The sequence below is a fragment of the Coffea arabica genome, chromosome 2e (genome assembly GCF_036785885.1).
Source record: "Coffea arabica cultivar ET-39 chromosome 2e, Coffea Arabica ET-39 HiFi, whole genome shotgun sequence".
Taxonomy (NCBI): domain Eukaryota; kingdom Viridiplantae; phylum Streptophyta; class Magnoliopsida; order Gentianales; family Rubiaceae; genus Coffea; species Coffea arabica.
In genome coordinates, this window is record NC_092313.1 from 33,893,097 (window position 1) to 33,917,880 (window position 24,784).

Sequence of the window (24,784 nt, forward strand, 5' to 3'; positions counted from 1 at the left end):
TTTTGAGTAGGATATTTATACTCCAACGCAACATAAATTTCTCTTGGTGATTTGATAGAAGCATACATGTCATAGAGCCCATCCAAGAGCGTGTCCAAAATGTGGCTTCTACACAAGACTTCATCCTCTTCATGCTTCCTTCGTTCAGCCTTTAATGTTTAAAGTCTTGATATCATGATCCTTAAGAGGAGAAATTGATGACAATATCGAACCAAGTACATAGCGCTACCTTTATCATTTCACCTCTTGAAGTTTGTCCTCTTTGTATCAAGCTGATCATGTTTAATAACCCTTTGGCTTACGATCTTGAGAGGATTTTCAGTTAAAGAATCCATTTTACAGGATAAAATCCTTAAGACTGTTGAAGAATAATGCATGCTAGAATGCATAAATTTGTAACAATAAATTTCACAAAGCCAATGGGATTTGTTTGATGATCTTGAGGTGTGTAGAAAATAATCTCCTTAAAGTTTTTATTGTACAATTAATAGTTTGCTTTTGGATTATGACAAAATACTTTTAGAATACAATAAGATGGAGAGAACGTTGACGGTAACCCACTAAAATGATCAAATGCAAAAAGTTAATTTAATTGTAAAGAGAGCTATCAATTTCTAGGAAAAAGTGTTCATACTTATTTCTAATGTTCATAAATCATGTCTGATGAAAACAAACCTTCTAGATGAAATTAAAAAAAAAAACTAAAAAATCTCTGCCTGTTGGTGAAGATCCTGTCGTGGGTCCAAATGAACTTGTAACGGGATCCAAAGTCAAATCTGGTTCACATTCTTGTCAACAAAAACCCGGCACCGAATCATCAGTAATCTGGATTGGAGCAGGATATAGAAAGGACCTCTTCGATCATGAGCCCGCTTTGGATCAGGCTTGGTATACACCAAAATTTTGATTAAGTTTTTGGTAATTTGATTTTGTTTTCAAGTCTCACATTGTACAATTCGAGTCTTATTTGTATATTCTATGTTTCATTTGTACATTTTGTGTCTCATTTGCACATTTCTACATTTCACTATAAATTATTCCAGCAATTTCTTATTGCACTTAATGCAGTACAAGGGATGGTCCTCATGAGAATCATTGTGTCCAAAATCTGAATTTCAACGTTTCAACCAAATCCCAGTAAGCAACTAAGTAAAACGATTAACTTCTACACAATTTTTGCAAGACTAAGCCTAGTTGATGACTGCTTGAGGAATAGAGAAAGAAGGCTTGCAGGGAGAAAAGGTATTGATGAAAGTCTTCTCTCTCCTATGCATGTTTTACCATGGAGTATCTGGTGATCTCAATTGTTTTTTCAAGCATGATTTTGACTTCTTAGCCACCAGATACAAGCAGCTAAGCATTGCAAAAGTTCTCAATTAAGGATAGTCATCACAATAAATTGGCGAATTTGGCAAAGTTGTATTCTTCAACCTCTAACAATCTCTGCTTAACACTCCAGATGCCATTTACAGTAACCCAAGACCAGAACTCGCAACCAGATACGTCAAATTTAAAACACTATGCCTGAGTAATAAAGTTAAATTGACTCGGATAATTCGATTCAAAGACAGAAGAGATACAAAAACATTTGAACAAGTCATTTTGTTATGCAGAGTTGCAGTCTCAGAGAACGGTAAACATGTCCATGGCGATCATGCTTCTCAATGAAATTTAAAGGGCTTGAAAGATGAGTGGAAAAGAAGCAGAAAACTAATTTAATTACAGAATTTGCCGTATTGGGAGCTGATTAGAATTCACATACACGCTACAAAACCAAAAGACTAGTCTTTGGCAACCAATTCAATTCCAAGTGGGCTCAAATTATAGTGTAAACGGTTTTCTTCGTACAGTAACACAACAAATACTTGCCTAAATCAATTCCATCTTCGACCTGTAAAACAACTAAATCCACACTCCTGCATCGTAGCTGAGCTAGTTTACGAACCACAAGTAAGCGCTTCAAAACCAAGACAATTACTTGTACTATGGTGGAGTTATCATCATTCAGCTCATATAATGCCTGTGGATCCAGATAGTGAAAAGCTTTTTCTGTTTCCATTTCCTTCTATTCTTGCAGCTTTGATAACACCCTTGCTCTCTATCCCATCAGCATCTTAAGAGCATGATAGTCTCCAGTCTACAAGTTCATTCTGCTTGCAGCGCAGTGCAAATGGTCCAAAGTTTATCATTCAGTGCCCCAAAGCTTAAGTCATGCTATTCCTTGTTCGAACTCTATCAATTATCATTTGCCTGCCAGATAGATCATCGGCATACCCAACAACCTGCAATTGAACATTGCAGAAGATAAGCAACTGATCAATATGAACACAAGGCAGGATCATCAGCTTGAAGTGCACAAAGCGATAGTTTTCCAACATCTTTGAGGTCGTGATGCACATATGTATACAGACTTATTATAGAAATATGTTCGTTGCAATGCCACTTGACAATTTCAATCAAACAAAAGCAAGTGAAAAACACAAACCTGAGACTCTGTTGGTGTTTCAGTAAAGCCATCGTAATCGTTTGTTCTGGCATCTTCCTGGGGATTATGGGAATCATCCTTTTCATCAAACCTGAAACACAAGAAGATTGATGAATTTAGTTGCACATTCATACTCGCCTATCCGTAAACAACATTCCAAGCACAGACAAGTCAAATTGAGTTCCTGAGTCAACTATCCACCAACTTAAGTTAAATACTAACACATACTATATTCAAGACAAAGAAGGCATAGCTTGTAGTGCAGACTAAGATACCATGCAAAACTTTGAATTTTGAAAGCAAAATCCTAATTAAAGGACAGTTAAAGCAAAGACACAGATATTCTCAACGGTTCTCATCTCTTACTAGCTCTCAATGCGGTCCAATTCACAGATCACAACAACAACCACTTGAATTCTATTATTCTAGTTAATCCACCTCAGTTTGAAAACATTACAAGTCAATAACAATACCTATTGAGGAAACTTTATTTGTTAACAATCTAGACAACCAAGTCCAAACTCTAAGATAGATGCCAAGAATAATTCTATCACTGAAGGTGGATACTGCATTTGATTAAGCTGAATTTCATGAGGATAAAAATGCAAGCCAGTAATAATAATGCAAACGAAGGTGGAATCAATTTTAAAAGAATCCGAAGAAAACGTCGACATGTAAAGTTTTGACCAAGCATGTCTACATACAGACTTTCTATCGAGCATACCTGTCAGATCTCGATGCTGAAGATGCCATAATAAAAAAACCCAAAGTTTTAGAAGAACGTTAAAGATGGTAACTCTTTTCCTCTTTGCTATTTGAGAAAACAGGAATTAGACAAACATATGTTCTAGAATATATAGATTAGGTGAACATAAAATCAACACAAGGTTATGACCATATTAATGATTGTAATGCCAGGTAAAGGAATTCAAGACACTTGAATCTTCCTGAAGAGCTCATGTTGCCTAAAACTTCAACCAGTATTAAAAGAAGTTAAATGATAAACCATAGTCATCTCACGTATGCCATCTAAGACTATATTAATCAGACAAGCCATAAACATATTGACCAAAACAAAGAAATTTCTTGTAGTGACACAAGCACAAAAAAGGAATTCACTTATCAGGATAAATAACTAGCTCCACAAGTAGTACTTCAAGGGAAAAAAATAAACATGAAGTTAAAGTTTATAGAAAGTAATTTCACAATAAAGAAACAGTCAACTGGTTGAAGTTTAATAGCAAACAGATCATTTGCCTATGCCTCTTTATCAGGTGCTGCAAATAAATGTGCTTAAACCTGAGTGGGCAAAGACACCATTTACATCCATATACACACGCAGACACACAAATAGAGAGACAGAGAGACAGACAGAGATCATGGCTTGCAGGAGTCTTCTGTCATGGAAAGTACTTTTACTGAGTGCTTTCCCCAGTTTTCTCAGAGAAAGTATCTCTCAAGACCTTTACAAATTATCAGCAAAAAATTAAAATAAAAAAAAAAGTACCTTCATCATCTTCTAAAGTTTCTTGTCCAATTTTTCTCCTCAAAACTTACACACATGGAAATGCCTCCTCTGGTATCTATTTCTCATCCTTAATAAAGTGTAAATCCCAGATAGAAATAAAATTGTGCAAAATGCATACAGGAGAAATATGAAGGAAAGCAACTTGAATTCTTCTTAAGGCAGAAAATATAATTAAGATGCAAGAAAAGAAACATATATAATTATAAGAAATGCTAAATAAGAAGGTCACCTATTTTTCCAGTGCTTGGGCAATCCAAGAGCGGACTGAGGCTCTCCACGATCTTGACCAAGAACAGTACAATCAGATGTAAAAAGCTGATCTAAAATTAAGAAATAAACTTTGCTAATTCACTCATTATAGTTTTAGTAGTGAACCTAAAAAAGAAGAATATAAGGATACACTTGTACCACACGCACTTCTAGCAGGAGATTTCTGATCATGGATCTAATATCAGAGACAAGGCAAAAGATTAGATGGCAATCCAATAAAAAGATCATCTCCTTTGATGAAGAATATACAGAATAATGTTACCTTACTCGTTTGCTCCAACAAATCCTCAATAGCAGCAGCTACATCAGGAACCATAGTGGTGACTTTGCTTGCATTTTCTGTCACGTCTTCTTCCATTGGACTTACCCGGCAGATGCTATGGGTTAAGTTTGCCTCAGAAAATGAGCATTTTGTTTTGTCAGCCTCAAAAGTCCTTGCCTTTTTTAAACAACCAATTGGGTAATTTATCTCCTCGCTTTTTTTGGTAAAAGCTTCAGTTTCTACACTTTTGGACTCTTGGGAATGCCTTGGAAGTTGGGATGCATCATCCCCAGATATTATCCCAATGCCTTGGGTAGGATACTGTGTCATAGTACAGACTCCTGTTTCTCGGTCTTGAGAAGTTGCTTCTTTTGGATAAAATGGACCTGGAGAAACAACCTTGTTCTGTCCAATCCAAAGATGCAAAATATGCAGACTGGATTAACAACAATTTCAACATATAGCTGGGAGAAACATGAATGAAGAAAATGAGATTACCAAATGTGTTTTTGTGCATATGCATGTGAGAGAGAGCAAGGAAGGGGCAGGAGGGAGGACAGACAAACCTGCTTGACACACTCATAAATCCATTCAGAATTAACTGGCTGTATCCCCCACTTACAAGCAGCCTCGTATTTTGGTCCACTGGCAAATTTACATAACAAATGCGTGACTTTCTTAGTCAGTTTTTCAACAAATCGGACTCCAAGAATAAAGCACAAATTTCTCAGCAGCAGTCTTTCTTTCTCATCATATTGCGAAACACAGAAGCGGAAGCACTTAAAACTCATGAATGGTACTTGGCATGGAAGGGGAGAATAGAGGATATGACTGCTGACATCCAGTAAGTGCCCATCCTTCAACAGAATAAGTTCACACTGTTAGCATGTATCCAAGAATGACTTGAAAACAAAAGAATCTTGTGGTCCCACGGATGGTTTTTTAATAAAGGTCACAGGCAGAGTGGAGGAATCTCCTGTGTTTCTATATAATCTTAAATTTCAATCATTAGGATGGAATAGATGCAAATGGTAAATGAAAGTTACCAAAGAACCACCTCCAAGCAGCTTTTAAATCCCCTCAAATACAACCAAGCTAATTTCAATTGAATTAGGTTCCTCATAGTACAGCTAGCAACTTAGCACCTTTAAAGTATTTAATAAAACATCATGCTGCAGGCTTCTAGACAAAGCAAATTAAAATCATTAAATCAATACTACTCTGCGTACCATTAAAGAAGAACGGATCCAGTGACTTGACACGTATTTACAGGCGGAAAAATCAGTCTCAGAAGGAACCACACCATGACACTCAACAATGAAGTGTGTATTTCCTTCAACCAGATTTTCCACAACTTCTCCTCCCCCTTGATTAACCCATTCAACGATTTCAGCCCTCTGGACCACAGAAATCAAAACTGAGAATCAAAGAAAGTCCCAAGATAACTGGAACGAAAAAGCACATTATGAGACAAAAAGATTAAAATGTTAATACAAGGAGCCAAAAAAGAAATGTTTCCTTGACCTTCTAGACTTTCTGACTCCACTTAACACTTCAACCTAACTATACATTTTGATCTCAAAATATACCTTATAGACCTGCCCAGCCGATATTGCTCAAAACCATCCAATTTACAAACCAGTTTAAGGAGTCCTTGAATTCATTTTTTTATTCCCAGAATGGGTAATACCAGCTTAAGTGTATTAATCTCCGACATGTTTAGTGCCCAGCAGCAAGACTTCAACTTTAGCAAGAAGAGATATAATATTTGCTGCCATTGTGGTATAAAAGTTCTCAAGTTTTACAAGGAGTCAATCTCCACCACTTACAAGTCAATAATTTTAAATTCTAGAACCTAGCAAGACATCCCCATTCCAAAAACCAACTTATTAGATCGCAGAGACCCAAATAATTTACTCAAACATTCTTTTGTATCAAAAGAACCAATAGTAAAAGAAATTTTCCCACGCATGAAAGCTTAGGGTGGTCTGCACACATTTAAAAGCAGAACAGACAACCTGATCAACGGGAAATGATCCAGAAAAGCAAAACAGTTTCCCAGCAAATACATTGGATGATATTCTGTTGTCTCTGTCATGGCTGGCACTCTTCTCTGTAGACTGCTGTTGTTTAGCAAGGTTTCCTGTATTCACCCAGGACATTTCCTCATTTCTGATACTGTCCACTTCTTTTCTCTTCTCAAATGACACACCAGACTGAGAATTTTTATATTTTACAATGTGATCATCAGGCAGGATAGGTTGAACAGAGGATCCCTGTCTCATTTCATTCATGGCCATGAACGATCTTTTGTTGGAGTTAGTGGTATCTATGAATAAGAAGAGAAATAATAATCAATCAACAGAACGTTCAGAGACACTAAGATAACAAATCAAGCCTCAGAGATCAGAACTAGCACTTAATGAAGCAAAACAACAAAAAACGATAGAGTAAGTTTCAGAAAATTAGTATCAGACCTCTTGGGAGAATTAAATCATAAGCCATGTGCCTCTTAAGCACAGGAACTTCTTTCTTTTGATGATCACAATCTTCAAGCCATTCACTTTTAACAACATAGATCACGCCTAAAGCTGCAAGGTTTCTTACTTCTTTGATCTCACTGCAAAATTGTTGAGCATGTGAGAGCACAGTGATTCCTAACATCTAGACATCCTGAAAGTAACAAAAACGAAAAATCACAAATCATCTGACGGAATTATATAGTACTTTTGCCAAGAACAGGGTTGCTACTAATTGAATTGTCCAAAGGCCATATAATAAACATTTCAAAGCACCATTCTATATAACCATAGCAACAAATATCCGCATCCTACTCAAATTATTAAAAAAAATGGATAAGACAATGCAAAGAGAAACTGAAAAAAGGGGAGAGATGGAGAGGCAAACATCAACAAGTAATAATTGATTACAAAGCAATAAGAGTAGACAATAAAATCAGGGAGGATAAATTTCTATTTGCTTCCACTTTGCATGATTTCCAGCGATACTTAAGTGATACAAACAGCAATTCCAGAAGTTATAATCTTGGTGTAGGGCTATTGATGGCATAAGAATTGTTTCACAAATTAAGAGCCAGGATGGAGTACCTGAACTTATCAAATATTATGGTCACAAGAAACAATTATACTTTTGCTGTGACATTTGTTTAAAATTTTCCAACTTCGAATAGATTGCTTTGTGCCAAATATCAACAAAAAAAGGATCAACTTAAGACAGAGGTACATATAAATGCAAACACCAAGAGTACTTTCAAGTCCATATTAGAATGTCACTAAACAAATTGAATTAGCTCAAAAACCTTGCAATGTCTACACAACAGACCACACAAACATCAATTTCAGCATTAACACCCACGGAATAGTCAAAAATGAACAAGCTCACAAGTACAGAAACGACAAAGTAATCCAATATATTTAAACTTTCTACTGATACCAGGGAATTATCACTGCCATAGAAGTTCCTGAGTTTCAAGAATTCAAAATAATAACATTCGAAAAAGCTAGATACTGTCTCATTTGCAATCATGATAGTAGATGAAAAGAATTCAATAATTTGAATCAACTCACAGCATCTTACCTCTCTGATGGAGTACCAACAATTATGTGTGTCAATTTTTCATTGAAGGACATATAACGAGAACCACCACCTCTATGAACCATGCTGACCAATTTACGCATATTGTCAGCATTAAAACCAACAAGCATAATTCTGCAAACCGACAAGTACAAGTCATCCTCGGTTTGAGAGTCATCAGCAACACACCCATCAAAGTTGGAATTGTTTTTTAGCTGTTCAGCAGATTGTCCATTGTCCTCTTCTCTTGTAAAGGTAGGAGCATCACAAAATGCAGAAGACATGTCATGTGAGATATTAGCTTCTGAATTTGGTTCTGCTTTCTGAGCATACAGCCTGACTTGTGGGTCTGAAGCAGTGCCTGCAGATGATGCCTCACATTGGGAATTTCCAAGACTCTTATCTTGACTAGGCATTGCCATCTTTCTTACAGTTTTCATAGAACTACCCTGAACAGGATAGGACTCCTCATTAAGGCATGCTATTCACCCCGAAAAGAAAAGGAGAAAAACAGAAAAATTAATGTCAGCACCAAAGAGGGGAAAAAATTACTATATAAACTCATACTAATGTGCCGAAAAGCATGCCACCAACTGCAGATTGCTGCATAAGACATTAAGCATTACCTCTTCTAGCAACAGATTGATCAAACCATTTCCTTGATATGATATGTATGTGACCCCATCTTTTAGCAACCTTATACTTGTCACCTTCAGGAGCGTATGAATAGTCAAGGAACATCTAATTCCCCTAAGAAACAAATATATCTACTGTATAAACCAGTGAGGCATGAATAGCATGAATTGGACTCCTCATTAAGGCATTGCCATCTTTCTTACAGTTAACCCATACTTACTCTTTCGAGATAATACAACTCATACCATGGGGGGCAGAGAAGAAAAAGAGAATAAACAACCAGAACATTAGCACTGCAAAATATCCATCCACAAGAACAAAGTTAACAATGAACTTTGCAGAAATTGAACGAATTAAAGGTATGCATTGCTTCAAAACCAGAAGAATGTAAAATGGCATAAGTTACAAAAGATTAGACAATATGCAGAGAACCAAGCTATGTTCATATCCCAGAGCCGTGCCAATCAGGACAAGGAAAGACCGATTTAAATGTACCACAATCCACCCCGGGGAGGGGGGGGGGGGAAGGAAGGATGAAGAATGGATTATATATTAGCATATGACATCAAAGCTACAAATGGTAAATTTGCTAGTGCAAAGAGAATCTTTTAGGAAAACCTACTATTTCTTATTTGAAAGTTATATCACAAGCTTGTGTCCAATAAAACTCTATGAAAGATATTGTATAAAGGATATGTCAGAGACTAAATGTGTGCACTTTCTAGTCAGTTCAGCAGAATATTTGCCACCATTTTGTAAGATGAGCTGTTCCATCTGCTTCCGCTCATCTGAAAAAGGCAAGCATATTAACTACTAAACTAGAAATATTCACCGCAGAATATGATCTATTTATGTTGTTCAAATTTCCAACCCGCTGGAATCCTGCTGACACATACTGTCAACCCAGAGAAAGGAGGAACTCGAAATGAATCTTGAGGGACAACTCTGTGCTCTCTCCAGCACTGATGCAGCCAATTGATGGTAACAATTGGTTTCTTTAGAACATTTAAAGCCCACTAAAAAGCAAAAGATGGTAAAAGAGAAAGACTCCAGTTAGTAAAATAAATGCAAGAAACTGCAGAGTAAACTATAAGACAGAAGAATATGAATCAAACTGTTGATTTTGGTCATGCAGGCTCTTTCAATTAGGAAATTTGCACACAGGCCACCTTGGTCAAAAGCAGTGAAATGAAGAAAAAGAATGAGCATCCAAATTTCTATGCCATGAAAAATAACAGAACAAAAGCAAGAAAAGAAGCAATAAGTTGCAAGCAAAACATTTAGTATTAACTGGAAAAGCTGCAGCACAAGTGTTGACCAGTAAGCCAAGTAGAAAAACAAACAGCAAAACTTTAAAGATCAGTACCCATCTCATCACAGTTTCGCGAAAATTTGCTGGTTAAAACTCCACTACAAACTTAGTTTCTGATTCTCCTCAGCACATTTTTCCAAGAGGCTATATAGCTCCTATTCTCCTTAATCACTAGCTTAGTGAGTACTCCTCTTTTGTTCCTTCAAAATCTGATTTTCCAACTCCCAATACCAACCTTCTGGTCAGGTTGCAAAAAGACTCCCCCCTCCGATTTGATCAAACCATACCAGTTCCTGCTTCCGGCATAAGTCCTCTCTACACCAAACAACAAGCTTGAATTCTGGACCAAGATCTAAAGTAGGACACTCAAAAAACAATTGATGACTAGATTCAGCTTCAACCACATCCTATTTATCACCCCCCCCCCCCTTTCCCCAAAAAAAAAAACAAGAAGAAGAAGAAGAAGAATCATCAACCGACCTTCAGAACTCGATTTATTCCTATACAGAAGCAACATAATGAACAATGTGCAGGAATACAACTCTTGGGCCATACTAGATAATGCCATGAACAATGGCCAAATAAGGTCTTGGCTTTATAGCTGATTTAACAGAGAAAACACCAGCACTGTCAGCTAACCATCTTAGGAGATCTTGATTTGAAGAATCTAAGTAGTCAGAATGAGTAAGGTCTTGCATTATCTCTTCCACAACTGCAGATCGTTTTCTTTTGCCATTTCTAATTCAAATCACAGATAACAGAAGCTACCTGAGCTTGCAGATTACTGAAAAACTGTCTTAAACTACCAGCTCCATGGTATCTCAAAAGAGGACCTAACGAGTGTTAATTACTACAGACGAAAAATATAAACAGAAATAGATACACAAACCAATCATAAATATTGCATGTCTCTGTATAAAGATTAGTATGACATGCTACAGTTATTGGAAGGTCAATTTGAAACTTAAGTGCATCAAATATAGAACATTTCAGAAATTTCTAAGCATAAACAAAGAAAAATGCATTGGTTGATGAAGCAAATTAAAGAATAACAACCTCGACCTCAATCTTTCCATAAACATAAAAGTTTTACAATTCATAGAATCATGAATTGTGCTTACTTGTGTATATTCCACAATGAATATACCAGCAAACAAGTAAGCACAAACCAAATAAACTTTGCAGGATATAACTCTGCATAATAAATCACCAGTGAACCCAGGATAGCGAGTAACAAAAGATCTGAACATTGGAACATCTACAATCCCAAAATCATGTTTCAGAGGAGATAAATAACTGAATGCATGCACCAAAAAATTTAATAATAAATAAATGCACATGACCTCATATCCACTTCACATCCTGCAAGCCGAATGCTTCTTAGTAAGGACAATAAATAAATATAAACTGAAAAGACCAACCTTGTATTTTGCAGCCAAAACATTCTTTACAATAACAAAGCTGACATCCATTGATGCTTTGGTTTGCAAAACTCCTCCCATAGAAGTGACCAATTTAGCAATTTCAGCCTACAAGACATACAATCACAAAGGGGCTAAAAAGCTTACAGAGTAAACATCTATAGTCAATATGAAGTTACCAAAGGCAGAAGGGAGGGTTGTGGGGAAGTACATATATTATACAACTTAGTGAGAAAGGAACCCCTGACATGAAGCACTCAGCAATACAAAACAGCAATCACCTAAAAAAAATATTAATACTGCAAAACTAGTGACTTCAATCAAGCCAAACCTGAACGAAAATCATCACAAAGTTCCACTTACATCTTCAGTAACAGAATTAAACAGAATCTCAGTACAAAAAGCTTTTTATTAAACATCTATTTGACTTGAGAAGCAGATTCTTTCTTTTCCCTTTCCAGCACAATCGGACATCTATCCACTCGATATTTTGCAACAGAAAAGCAACCAGACAATGGTTCAAGGAATCTATAGACACAAAATCTCTCTAGCTGCCAGGACTTTTCGTGTATTATGTGCCAGTGCACTAAGCATGCCCAAAATGTCAGGGAAGGTAGCATATCTCCTTTAGAACAAAGCAGAAGATATTCAAACTTCTTTGTGGCATTAAAAGAGTCACCACAAGGACTAAAACAATCAGAGAAGTTTAGCAAGCATTCTGTTACATGAAGGTGTATAAGCATCCCTTAATCCTATTCTTGCTACAGAATCAATACTCATATTAGCATCTATGACGTATAATACCCTTTCATCCATCTCAAAACCAGATGTGAGCAGTTTAACCCCATCCATTGCCAGGCAACAAGTGAATCCCTGTTTAGGTAGCGGCCTATGTTCCTTTGCACAGGAAAGCACACACTGGGGACCTATATGCAAAGAGTACATCATCATAAGCAAGCAAGGTCAGAAAGGTTCAACTGTTTCCTATCAAGAAGCTTTTAGTTGCAAAATAAACAATTAGGCTTTAAATATGAAGTAAGGTAAAAGGACTGAGTCTTTTTAATGTTATAAGATCAGCTCCCTAGTCACTCCATCATAAAATCCCAATATTCAAGATGAGAAAATGTTTGAAAAGCAAAAGAGAAAAGATTTCATATCTTTTAGGTAGATAAAATGGTACAACTAGCCTACAACAGAGCTAAAACATCAAGACTATCTAAGTATATTGCCAAATTTTATCGTGTCTCTTTATTTTTCCAACTTGAAGTGCAGAAAAAGAAGAACAACAATCAACTGGATATATAGCAAAGAAGGTCGGATGAATACTAACCACCAAATCTATAACTTGCATTAGTATCAAAACCCAAAAAGACAAAAATTAGTCATCTCAAAGTTGTATTGTCTCCAACAAACACAAATACCAATTTGCTCTTTTCTCTTATTGTTTTACATTTTCGCTCTTTTTTCTTTTTTTCCCTAAATGCCACAATTTAGTACCTTCCAACCCAAATTAAAGAAAATCACAGAAAAACTACTTGCCATTTACATTTCACATCATTTTCTAGCCAAAAAGCATACAAGGTTTTTATTTTTTTCCTTATTGTTACTTGTTATACACTTTCTAGTCATCTTTTTCGGTAAATAATGACAATATAATACTTTTTAATCAAACTTGAAGGAGAGAAAATAGAGCTGCTATTCATTTCACATCTATATCATTTCCCACCCAACAAGCATATGAATTTTCTCCCCAAAACTTAATACAATACAATCAAAGTACTAACAAAATAGTCCAATTTATGCTGGGCAGAAAAGTATACATCAAATGCTGCCAAACCCGAACAAATAACAACACTTGGACTAATATAACAATCATACCCAATAAATTACATCCCTTTGCTCGAAGATCCTCAAATTTCTCCTATTAAATCAAGTAAGCAAACAAAAAATAAATAAAAATTAGCCAATCATCAAAACAATAACTCCAATCCAGCAGATAACATTGTGACAAGATTTAAGTGGAGATATCAACGAATTACATGATCGGCAGAGGAAATGACGTGGAAATCATTAGGAGCATTGCGTGATGGATCGCAACAAAGCAAAACCTGGGCTCCGTTGAGCTTGAGAGCATCGTGAAGTGAATCGAACAACTCTGGAGGAACCAAGTTCCTTGACATGAAAATATTCACACCTTTAAACACCTTCGTCGTCATATCTATTTCGATTATAACATATTCAAGTAAATTCCTACACAAGCCGATGAACTTCTTGAGGGATTTGTTTTAGGGCTTTGATTTTGAATTGGGGAAATGATAAAATCATAAAAGGAGGGAAATGTGAAATTCCGAATTATGAAGTAGTTAGCAAACCGGGAGTTCTCAAAAGGGATATGGTTGACAATCGGTCAAAACCGGCTTAATTGTGAATAGGAGGGAAAAAAAACCGGGAAAGAAAGATCAAGAAAATAACGAAAAAATGAACACGGTAAAATTTTGAAAACCTCGCCTAAAGTTTCTGTTAATATCACTTAGTCCCCTTAAAATGTTTAAAACCTCACAACCTCCTTTTTTTTTTTTTTTTTGAAATTCAGACCTATATACACTAAAACAAGCTTGTGACAAGCTTGAAGCCTTGAACCCATAATCTTTAACACTAGCTTGTGAGGAGCTTGAATCCGGACAAGGATTTAGTTAGAGGTGGCAATTTGTCCCAAATTCCAATGGGTTACCCATGCTCAAAAGGACTTTAGGCGGAATGGGTATTGTAATTTGATATTAGATTTAAAATGGGACAAATCCTAATTGTACCCATTAATTGATGGGAAATGTTGGGAAATACTTGGGTACCCATTGAGCCCAAAATTTTTTTTGTAATACAAGGTAATTTTTTTTTGGTTTTCTTCTTTTTGTTTTGATAAAATTGTAAATGATTGAGGTAGAGATTGAGAAGGAAAAGACTCCAAAAATAAGGCTAGACTTTGGACGGGAAACAATTTGTGTAGCAGATGAATGCTTATGTTCCATATGCGAATGCATGATATAGTTTAATATAAAGGTTCACATCTTCAGCCAAAGCTAATGAATGGCCTAAATGGGTTCCAATAACCAAAAACTTTGGTTTGGTTGATTATTTGATATAATTTTTTGAAAAAAAATTATATTGTAGAGTGTAAATCATTCTAGAGTGTAAAATGAATTCATGAAAATATAAATTCACAACAAGAGTAAAAGAAATTTAATAAATAAAAAATATTAAAGTTATTTTAAAAATAAAAAATGAATTAAAGGAAAAAATATGTAGAAAATAGATTTGGGTATTGGGCGGAATCAATCTAAAACCATCCTAAAGTGATCTCGTCCAAGTTAGTTTCAAAACACATATGGGTAAGGTTGAACCCAAACCCATATGATTCGGTTCTATCTCAAACCCAAGTAAATCCCGCCCGTCTTGCCCATTTTGCCACCTCTAGATTTAGTGTGTGACTGTATTTGGTGTGATTCCATTCGATTGTTCTATATATTTAAATTTTTTATATAAATATATTATATTATTATACTGAATATATGTCAAGTATTTTATTTATGTATACCACTTTTACTACAAGAATAACAATATAATGTAACTAGTTTTGTACCCATTCGTTGAATGGGAATTGTTTAAAAATAATAAATTATTTAGTGTAGTTTATAAAAATATTTGTATAAAATACAAACTTATTGTATAATCTATTATAACCTTTCTTAAATACATTACTATGTGCACATGGTTATTTAAAAATAGTCTTATGATGTAAATTTAAACATCTAATTCAGTGATTAATAATTCAAAAATGCAAAAAAAAAAAAAAAAAAAAACATTTGACGATATGATAACATTCAAAAACTTGAAAATAGGCAAGATCAATCTTGGCTGATCTTCTGTAAACAAAAGAATGGCCAACCCGTTACCAAAACATCAATTTTGGTACTTAATATAAATGGCTTAAAGATTAATGTGAAAAGAAAAGAAGCCGAATGAAGTATTAATAAAAGATCAGAATTCAGAATCAATCAAGTCATAGAAACACAGCAACCTTCTAAATCTGTTCACCGCTAATAGAAGCAAAACGAAAATATAAGATGTATTTTGTTCTTAAGTAAAAAACATAAAAAATCTAAATAGTCTGATGTATATTGCATGACGTGAACTGCTATATGACAATGAACTTGATGTCTTGCCATTTATGTAATTAGTGACACCTTCTTGTTCTTTAGAAGCTTTTTACCAAAGTCTAAAAAAAACATTGAAAACTGCACAAAATTTTTTTAACCCTAGAAACCTAGAAAATAAAAAAAAATTAGTACATTGTTGAAGACAATTAATAAATTGTCAAAGGCAATTAAAAAATCTTGTGAAAACACATAGTTTAAAAGGCCACTTTTAAATCACTAACCAAAAAGCAATATGTGTTCTACTTGAATTGAAGAGTGAATCCATAAATTGAAATAATAAATTAATTACAAAAACCTTGCCAGAAATAAAAACCAAACTGTAACTTTTGAAGACTTACTTGGAAAATTCAAATTCAATGACCTAGCTATGAAGAAGGTGTAGGAAATTGCAGACCACATACAGCGAGTATAAACAAAGTCCAAATTCGGTCCTTGCATTGAAGTTAAAAAAAAAAAAATTCCAAAAAAATTGGTGGAAAAGTGTAAACATTTTCACTACTTGATAAAGTGATGAGTAATAGATCGAGAACCATATATATGAGTAAAAAGGTAGAGTATCTGCGATAGCGATAATCTGATAAAGATAATCTAATATTTGAATTGATATTTCGAACTTTTGAGTTGAAGATGAGAGAGAGTTAAAACATAATTCAAAATTATTTATACTAATCCCCAGGAAATTTAGGCTTGATGATTAGGGTTAAGGAAAAAAAAAGGTGAAAGAATGTAAGAGATAATTATGGAAGGATTATCTAGAATTGTAAAGGCAAGAAAAAAAAGAGGGATGGAATAACGTAGGTTATTAGAGGGTTAACTCATAAAGTGCGTTACACCTACTTGCCCTGTCGTTAAGCCACGTAGAAAAGAGACAAAATAAAAAGATAAGGATAAGAATACGACTTTATTATATATATATATATATATATATATATATATATATATATATATATATATGATTGTACATCCACTAGTGTAAAAACTACAACTATCAGATTGACCCACACAGATCTTTAACCCATACTAAATCTGGCTCTGTTCGACAATTAAATCATTTTCAGAATGCAGAAAGAAAGAAAACAACTGAGAAATTAAAAGCTAAGTTAAGTTGGACGTTCAAGTATCAGCATGACTAGCATCAGCATCAATAATTATAGGCCTTCCTCACTCAAGGCATGTGGTCCCAGAAAAGCTAATGGACGAAACAACCATGACCCAAACATTTTGAAGCTGTAACTATGCACATTTTCCTCGGTTGCACATTACACAACAATTCTGTGTCCATCATGATGTATCTTGTACAACTTGAAGAAATCCCTACTTTGCCCAAACATCCTAGAGAACTCGAGAATTACAAGGCTTGCTCCCTTACTGTTGCCTCGTTCTTTAGCCTGCAGCAGACGGTCACGCTTGGCCTGGGATGTATTGCAAAGAAGACCATCCTAACATCATCTAGAGATCTCAACTTAAGGTATTCCATTTCGGTATGCTTGAAAGTCATCAACCAATTCTTGAATTCAGTCCTTAGGGATTCTTTTCTGGATGCCATTTCCGTGTATTCTCCTTGAGGCTCGTGCTTCACCAACCAATCCTGGTAATCTGTCTATAGAGCTTCTAGTTTAACTTCAGCTTCTTCCTTTATGACCACTTGCCGATCAGTAGACATTGCAGGCTTTTTTTCAAATTCATCCTTTACGACCCCTTGATCAACAAATTGATAGCTACTGTTAACCTGATCCTTTATGATCACTTGATTAACAAATGGAAAGTTATTTTCAACTTCAACCTCAACAGCTTGAATAATTTTATTGTCAGATTAATTTGAGGTTGCTGTTCTGCAACGCATTGCACTCAGCGAAATATCCTTTCGGCGTAACACCGCATCTTCTTGAATGGAGATCTTGGTATTCCTGCACCTTCCTTCTGCAAGGGAGTCCCGGCCATTGCTGGAAGGGAGTTCTTTAGTCTGCTGTTTCAGAAATATTACATATTTGAGGATTCCGTTTTCTATTGGATATCTCTTAAACCTGTTCCTTATCTCCCTCGAATTTAATTGACACTTTGTGCAATATTTTAGCCACTTTGAGGAAAAGCGAGTTTTTTGCTAAAATAACACTCTTTTCTGAAAAATATTCTCAATATGATTCACTTTCAAACGTTATTCCCATAATGATATTATTATTGCCACCTAATTATCCTGATTGCCACGTAGGATAACAAGAAAGGAAAATTTTGATCTAGTTTATAGCTTCAAACACGAACTAAAATTTTTAATTTTTTCTAATTATAGAGGCATAAGAAGATTGCATAACTTTGATAATTTTTTTATAATTATTTAAAATAAATTCTACCATTATTGACCTTACTATATTGGTCTCTACATTTTTCTTGAAATGTATCAAACCTATTGCCTATTTTTTTTCAAAAATTAAATTTGAAAAATGCAAAAATTGTAAGCAATAACAAGAAAAAGTTACAAAAACTGCAAGGTTATCATATTTATTTATATTATTCTTCCTACTCCTTGAAAAGAACTTTTACAAGATGTAATAAAACTGAAATTTTCAAGTTTTCAATTGCAAACTAAAAACTACTAGATTATTATATAAGTAATGAACTAGTATAAAAGGCAATGGCATCCTACTACTTGAAAAAAGTCATATTGTAAAGGGAAAAATGACAAAAACAAACTTTTTATTAAACTTTAAAAATGCAGTAAAATTCTCAACATCTATATCTTATGCAAAGAACTAAAAAACAAGATATTCTAAGCTAAAAAAAATCTTAGTCATAGTATGATTACAATAAATTTGTTATTAAAAATGTGTCTCATAATCATTGCCAATTGCAAGCAAATTTGAAATATTTAAGCCAACACTCTTGAAGCTTCCTTAAGTGTTCACAAAGATGGAATGAATATAAGAATGTCACTAGACAATCAACTGATCCTATGTTCAGGCATTTCAATAATGCTAAGTTCAGGCACATCATTGATCCTATCTCCAAAATGGTAAGCACTATTTGATCACTGCAAGTCACATATGGAGAATGAGAAAAACAAAAAGGTATCACAAGCTAGAAGTAAAATGATAGAAAACCAAAATCCAAAAAAACGTGTTTGGATGTATTATGCTTAAATTGCAGGCTCAGAGTCTAGAGATATGATAACTTCAAGCTTCAGCAATCAAAAGTAATCACTTCTCACCATTTTTCTTTACATTCATGGATGAGAAAATCCAAGAAAAAATAATTGATTGTTTGCCTAACTTGTGAGGCCATCATAGACACATTTAAAAAAATTCAGGGTCCAATTTCATGAAAATTAAGCAGAAGGTAGCCACTTGTATATAACTATATATTCTAGGATTAGCAAACTCAAATTTCAAAATCAAAACTTGTTTGGACAATCCTGAAAAATTATAAGATATCAAATAGCACAGGTTTAGGATTTTAGTAATCAATATTCTCTTAGACAATATGCATCAACCATTACCAACATGATTGTTTTCTTCCAAAATCAGTTCATGCGAGATTAACCACATGACCACATGAAAAAAGACATTTCAAGCATAGCATAAAAGCTATTGGTTTCCTGGAAAAAGTCAACAACAAGCTTAAATAATGCATTTAAAATATAGAATTTGTTACCAATTACTCCCAATAAGTGCAACATAGGAATTTGACCATATGATAGAACATCATGGATGCAAGTAAATTCTCATCACTTAGCCAATACTACCTCAATAATATCAGCTTATGACACTTAAAAAAAAGGAAAAAAAAAAGAGAAACTACCAAGAATTTAGGTTGCATACTTTGCAGCATCTCCGTTTATTGTGTCCCTTTTGTTTGCACAAGCTACATGTTCCTTTAGTTTGACCTTCTCTAGCGTCCATTTCATTGTGCAACCGTGTTGATTTTGGGCGACCTTTGGTAGTTCTTTTCATCACGTCACGAGGAATAAGCACTATGTCCTCTTCAGGAGGCCAATAAGATTTGCCAGGTATTGGATGAAAAAGTGGAGCCCAAGTTCTCCCATAGGTAGATAGTGAGTACCAATTCTGAACCAAAGCTTTGTAATCCAGGCTACAATATTGGCATGCAGCAATTACATGGGAATAGGGGAATCCAAATATTTGCCACTTTTGATAGGAACAATGTTTTTCATTTAACTTGACAACTTGGTGATCGACCAATTTTAATGCTGAATGAACAAGTGGCTCGATTAAATAGGACTACTTCATGTCATCCAGCCTTGATCCCATAAGAACTTATTTTTCCATCTACAAAAGGAGCGAAGGATTGGCCGCTAACACTTCTTTGAACTGCTAATTGCCGTCTAATGGCAAAATAGCTGTTGACACAATAGAAAGTAAGTTGCACCAAAGCTGTTATTGGTAAAGAGCGTGCACCCTTCAACACACTGTTAATTACCACTGATAAATTCATTGTCATTGATAGGTTGTCAGCCTGTGCAATAATAAAAACTTGCTCAACTAAAGTTAATTTCTGTAGATAGTGGTAAGTAGGATCGAATCCACAGGGATTCGGTGTAACTGTTTCTTCTCAAATTCATAGTAACAAAGGGGGTGTTTTTGTGCAGAAGGTGACAATCAAAGAAATTCAAATAAAATCTAAGAAGCTACTAAAAATTAAATAACAAATTACTAAAATCAAATGGGTGATAATTAAGGATCTAGCTAAGAAATAACTTCAGCAATGGTTCACCTAATTGATCATCGATGCACAAGCAATTTCAATTATTTATTAATAAATAGGTTATAACTGCCAAACAAGCGATGACAATCAACCCTTCCTTACTGTGTCGGTGATTAAGGTACGCCCGTTAATCACTACTCTAATTGAGAAATAATCCTAGGTACGCCCGATTTAATTCCTCAATTGTCTTACGTATTAGAGGAGCCCTATTCTAACCAAATAACGTACTACCAGGGTTATTTTAGATTAGCCCGCGTATCCCCTGACACGAATCCAATCGTGCCAGTTGTCACTAATTCAAGGCAATTAAACAATTACGGATTTAAATGCCCTAATTGATAATAGATTACCAAATTAACTAATTATCCGGATCCAAGACAATCAATTAATTAAATAACCATAAGTTTAGCAATCAAGGAATATGCGAATACCAATAAATAAAAGAAAAAGATTAAATTAAATCGATCTCACAATTCTTAGGTGAACCAAAGCCTCTATTGTTTCTTGACTAGAAAAGGAGATTTAGTTCATCCCAGACAAGAAGGACCCACGCAAAAGTGAAACAACAACTGCGGCCATCGTCCTTGCCCGTGCGAATTCAATTCGGCCGAATGAATGAAAGAAAAACGAGAAACTACAGTGAATGATTCAATTCTTCAAAAGGCTCCTGACATGCGAGGGAACAAACTACCAAGAGCCCCACTAACATATGAAGACTAGGTGGTAACACCGCGCTTTGCGCGGTGGTATACATGCCCAGTTAATGTTTAGGTAGTAATATTCGCGAGAATGAAGATTAGCGGTAGAAAATGGAAAGCAAGTTTATACAGTCATTGTACAGTCATCGTAAAAATAATTATACAGTCATTGTAAAAATGTAAAGCAAGCAAGTTTAGTTTTTATCCTGGATGGTTAGGCTGTGAAAGTTCAGTTGATTAACGCCTAATAGATCATCTAAAAACTATGAAGCCACAATGTTGAATGCAGGTGCTTGAGACAGCCTGATTGATGGAGGAAAAGGTTGAATGCAGCAAATAATTGTTCTTTCGTGTAATTTTTGTGCAACGAGGCTGATAATGTTCGTATTCTGTTTGACAGTCGAAGAAGAAAGAATAATGATAACGGTTAGAATGGAAAAGAAGGGGAAAAAATTGTTTGCTTGAATAAAGGGAATAAAAAATTACTTGGTGGTGTGCATGATAAAGTTCAGCAGCTGAATATCCAAGCAATTTCTCAGCTTCAATATCCATGGCTGTTGCATACAGCGAACCAGTTGCATCAGAAAGAGAAATTGAAATATATGCTCTACATAGGGAAAAGTGATAATTGTTATAGAAAGATGAAATTGGTTGGATCATGAGTTTGAGCATTTAAAAATAGTGCAAGAGTGTGTAAAAATCTGGGCAATAGCTGAACAGGATGTTCACAATGCTGACAGAATGTTCGTATTGCATGTGTGGAATAATGAGGCGTTTCATAATGAGGACATGTCATACGGTATATTTTATAATCTGTGAAGTCTATTTCAGCAGAGCCTCTAATCCATGCTGTGCCAAGTTCCTATTAAGCAGACATAGGAACGGTATATAATATAGTAATTGTTGAATGAAATGCGGGCACAATAGCATCGAATTTCCAGGAGTGTGAGTTCTCACAATTTGTTTTGCAGCAGTAATATCCAGGATTTGATTATCATTGGGAGGGGGAAGAAGGATGTTGGGATCAATATAACATGTGTTGGTTAGCAGCTGCGTCGATTGGGTGGAATTAGCATTAAACCTGATGAACATATAGAAAAATTAGGTAGTGATTTCAATAGTAAAAGCAGATAATAGAAAGCTGCAAGTGGAACCAGTCATGTAGGTCTACGGCCTCTTTAATGTCTGGATTTATGAGGATGACAGATGATGGCTGAGTTGACAAGGAAAGATCTGGTGGCACGCAAAAATAATATTGTCATGTGAAATGAAAGGGTATAAAAATATTTAGGAAACAGAAGAATATGCTTGCTTACAATTTTTTGTTGTGACCTTGATCCTAATAGCAATAAGAATCGGAAGGGCTTCATGTTAGGAAGCAATAATAGGTCCGTGGGTCTCTTCAATCTAATCGCAGAGAGTGAGAAGTAACGGACAGAGACTGTATAAGTATAAGAAAAAAGAATTATAATTGGTAATGTATATCAGGGTTGAAAGGAATGATGGAAATGTGGGGGAAAAAAGGGGTTGTAACCTTTGATCGGCAATTACATAATCTCTACTGATGGTCAATTTTCCTCGCACAGTTGTTTCTCTTTCAGGCAGGATATGCAGTATTTTTCCCATGATATCTGTAGCAGTCGCATGCAACAAAGAGTATTAAATAGTGGATAAAACAAGGGCTAAAATGTGTGGGGGAAAAAATAATTAAATAAAAGGAAAGTGATCCGTGTACCTATCAAATTATTTGTATTAGCAATTGTGTCCAGCATTGCAAAAGGGTGCAAGTTGAAAGAAGCTGGAAGAGAAGGGCACTGTAGTTCATGCAGTTTGTGAATGCGTGTCTTGGTGTCGGCTACCCAATAGTATGGGTAATCTCCGGGAGGGATATCGGCAAGGGATGGGTGAACAATTGCGTTTGAAACGTAATATGTTTTAAAAGGTAAAAGCAGGCTGGCAAATTGATCTAGATAGTTGGCAGGTACATGTATATTGACTCTAAGTCCCTATACCTTAGCATTGTTAGCTGTAGGTAAAAGGTAAATGAAGGAGAAAACAATAATCTGAAAAAGAAAAATCTTGAAACCTGTGGATCAGCAAGTGTATATTGTTGATAATGAGTCTGAGGTCCACCAAAACGCATGACATGGACAATTGTCGTCCAATTTTGCAGAGTTGGATCAATGGTTGAGAATGGAACGATAGTATTTTCCATGACTAGAAAACCTGTGGTAAGATGGCGTTATTAATTTGATCAGGTGCTAAAATTTGAAAATTTTTTGAAGTTATGAATATTTAGAATCAGAAAAGGTATGGAGTAGAAAGGCACAGGCAGCTGTATACTATAGAAGATAAGTGTGATAGGAGAAAACAGGAGGTAAAAGGAGCGAGTTTTAAATAGGCTGCAAAAACAAAGCAAATATAAATAGATGATATAAGAAGTCACGGGAAAAGCTGTGCAATAGTAAATTGAGGGGGAAGCAGCGTATAGAATTAGTAGGGAAGATGTAAGGGAAAATATGTATAGAGAACTTTTTTTTTTTGCTTAATTTGGATTAGTGAATTGAGCAAAGAATTATCAGCTTATTTGAGCGCCATTTAGATTTTTCTGGTAAGGACATGGAAGAAGATAACATAGAACGGAAAAAATGAAGAGATGAAAGAGGGGAAAGGAGTTTACCTTGAAAGGAAGGCCGGTACAGTGGTAGGGAGAAAGTCAGAGCTGGAGTTGTTGTGTTTGTAAAAAGCAGCCTTAGGGAGTTGGGAAGAGAAGAAATTTATGAATTGGGTTGTAAAGTGATTGACAAAGATGTAGCATGGTATAGAAGACAGCTAAGATAGAATGTGTGGTGTCAGGGTATACAAAGCAATTCATGTAGTTACATGTGTGTATATTGGCAATCCATAAAGAATAAGCTAGTGGTGTCTGAAAATTCTTGAGCGCATACACGTGAAAGCTGAAATTGCACAGCAGGGGCATTTATGCTGATGGTTATCTATTGCCTGTTGAGGAGCGGTACGTGAATAGTGGGCTAGGCTGTTGAGTTGTCCTCGTGGCATTATCAGAAAGTTCAGGAAAGGAGAGCAGGGACGAGTGGTAATTTGGTGAGTAAAAATGCAGTATTTGCCTAAAGTTGGTCTTGAAGTTAAGCTAATTCGTAGTGAATTTTATTTGTAGTAACGGTAATTGTTTGCCATAGGATAGCTTCGTCTAACAGATATAGAACATTTATAGGTGGATACAGAGAAATGATAAAAGAGATTTTTGCAAGGGGACGGATTGATAGTTGACTATTGCAGACGATGAGTCGATAGTTGAACATTGCTGTTGGGAGGAAGAATAAGAGTGCTTTTGGTGTTTCATGAATTTGTTGCAGAAAGTGCATCGAGTTTTGGATAACACAGTTGGTATTGTATTGTAGGTGAGCATGGATTGTTTGTCGATGCAAATGGATGACTAAGGTGGAGCTGTTGTGCTGATCCAGTTTGTTGATTTTAAAGGGAAGTTTGACAGTCAAAGAAGGAAAAAAGTGACTGTAAAATTTAGACCAATTAAATTATCAACCAATAAATTGGTCTGAGTCAGGCAAATGTTGATGTTGATATTTAAAAAAAGAATAGTTGATAATATGGCGTTAAAAAGTGATA

General features: G+C 35.2%; 1 protein-coding gene across 3 annotated transcripts; it reads right to left on the bottom strand.

Moving 5' to 3' along the window:
• Positions 1-1,688: 1,688 nt before the first annotated feature.
• Positions 1,689-14,004, bottom strand: LOC113732462 (uncharacterized). 3 transcript variants are annotated; one of them, XM_027258227.2, is made up of 17 exons: positions 13,548-14,004; positions 13,387-13,429; positions 12,313-12,434; positions 11,509-11,616; positions 9,647-9,791; positions 9,472-9,563; positions 8,766-8,859; positions 8,143-8,620; positions 7,023-7,165; positions 6,564-6,874; positions 5,775-5,942; positions 5,112-5,402; positions 4,546-4,950; positions 4,414-4,458; positions 4,243-4,328; positions 2,486-2,576; positions 1,689-2,282 (listed from the first exon to the last, which is right to left on the bottom strand). In XM_027258227.2, exons 1-17 carry the CDS (start codon positions 13,722-13,724, stop codon positions 2,205-2,207), a joined length of 2,877 nt encoding a protein of 958 aa, XP_027114028.1. In that variant the 5' UTR covers positions 13,725-14,004; the 3' UTR covers positions 1,689-2,204. The 3 variants fall into 3 exon arrangements, with proteins under 3 accessions (XP_027114028.1, XP_027114030.1, XP_027114029.1); XM_027258229.2 differs by lacking the exon at positions 12,313-12,434 and having other exon boundaries at positions 13,548-13,633; XM_027258228.2 differs by lacking the exons at positions 8,766-8,859; positions 9,472-9,563; positions 9,647-9,791 and having other exon boundaries at positions 8,143-8,588; positions 13,548-14,003.
• Between the last annotated feature and the right edge of the window lie 10,780 nt (positions 14,005-24,784).

Coding starts and splice junctions, on each gene's coding strand:
- LOC113732462 (XM_027258227.2), bottom strand. CDS start 13,724: ATGACGACGAAGGTGTTTAAAGGTGTGAATATTTTCATGTCAAGGAAC. Junction 7,166..8,142: donor GTTGGTACTCCATCAGAGAG/GTAAGATGCTGT, acceptor ACAATTTTGCAG/TGAGATCAAAGAAGTAAGAA. Junction 4,951..5,111: donor TTTATGAGTGTGTCAAGCAG/GTTTGTCTGTCC, acceptor TGGATTGGACAG/AACAAGGTTGTTTCTCCAGG.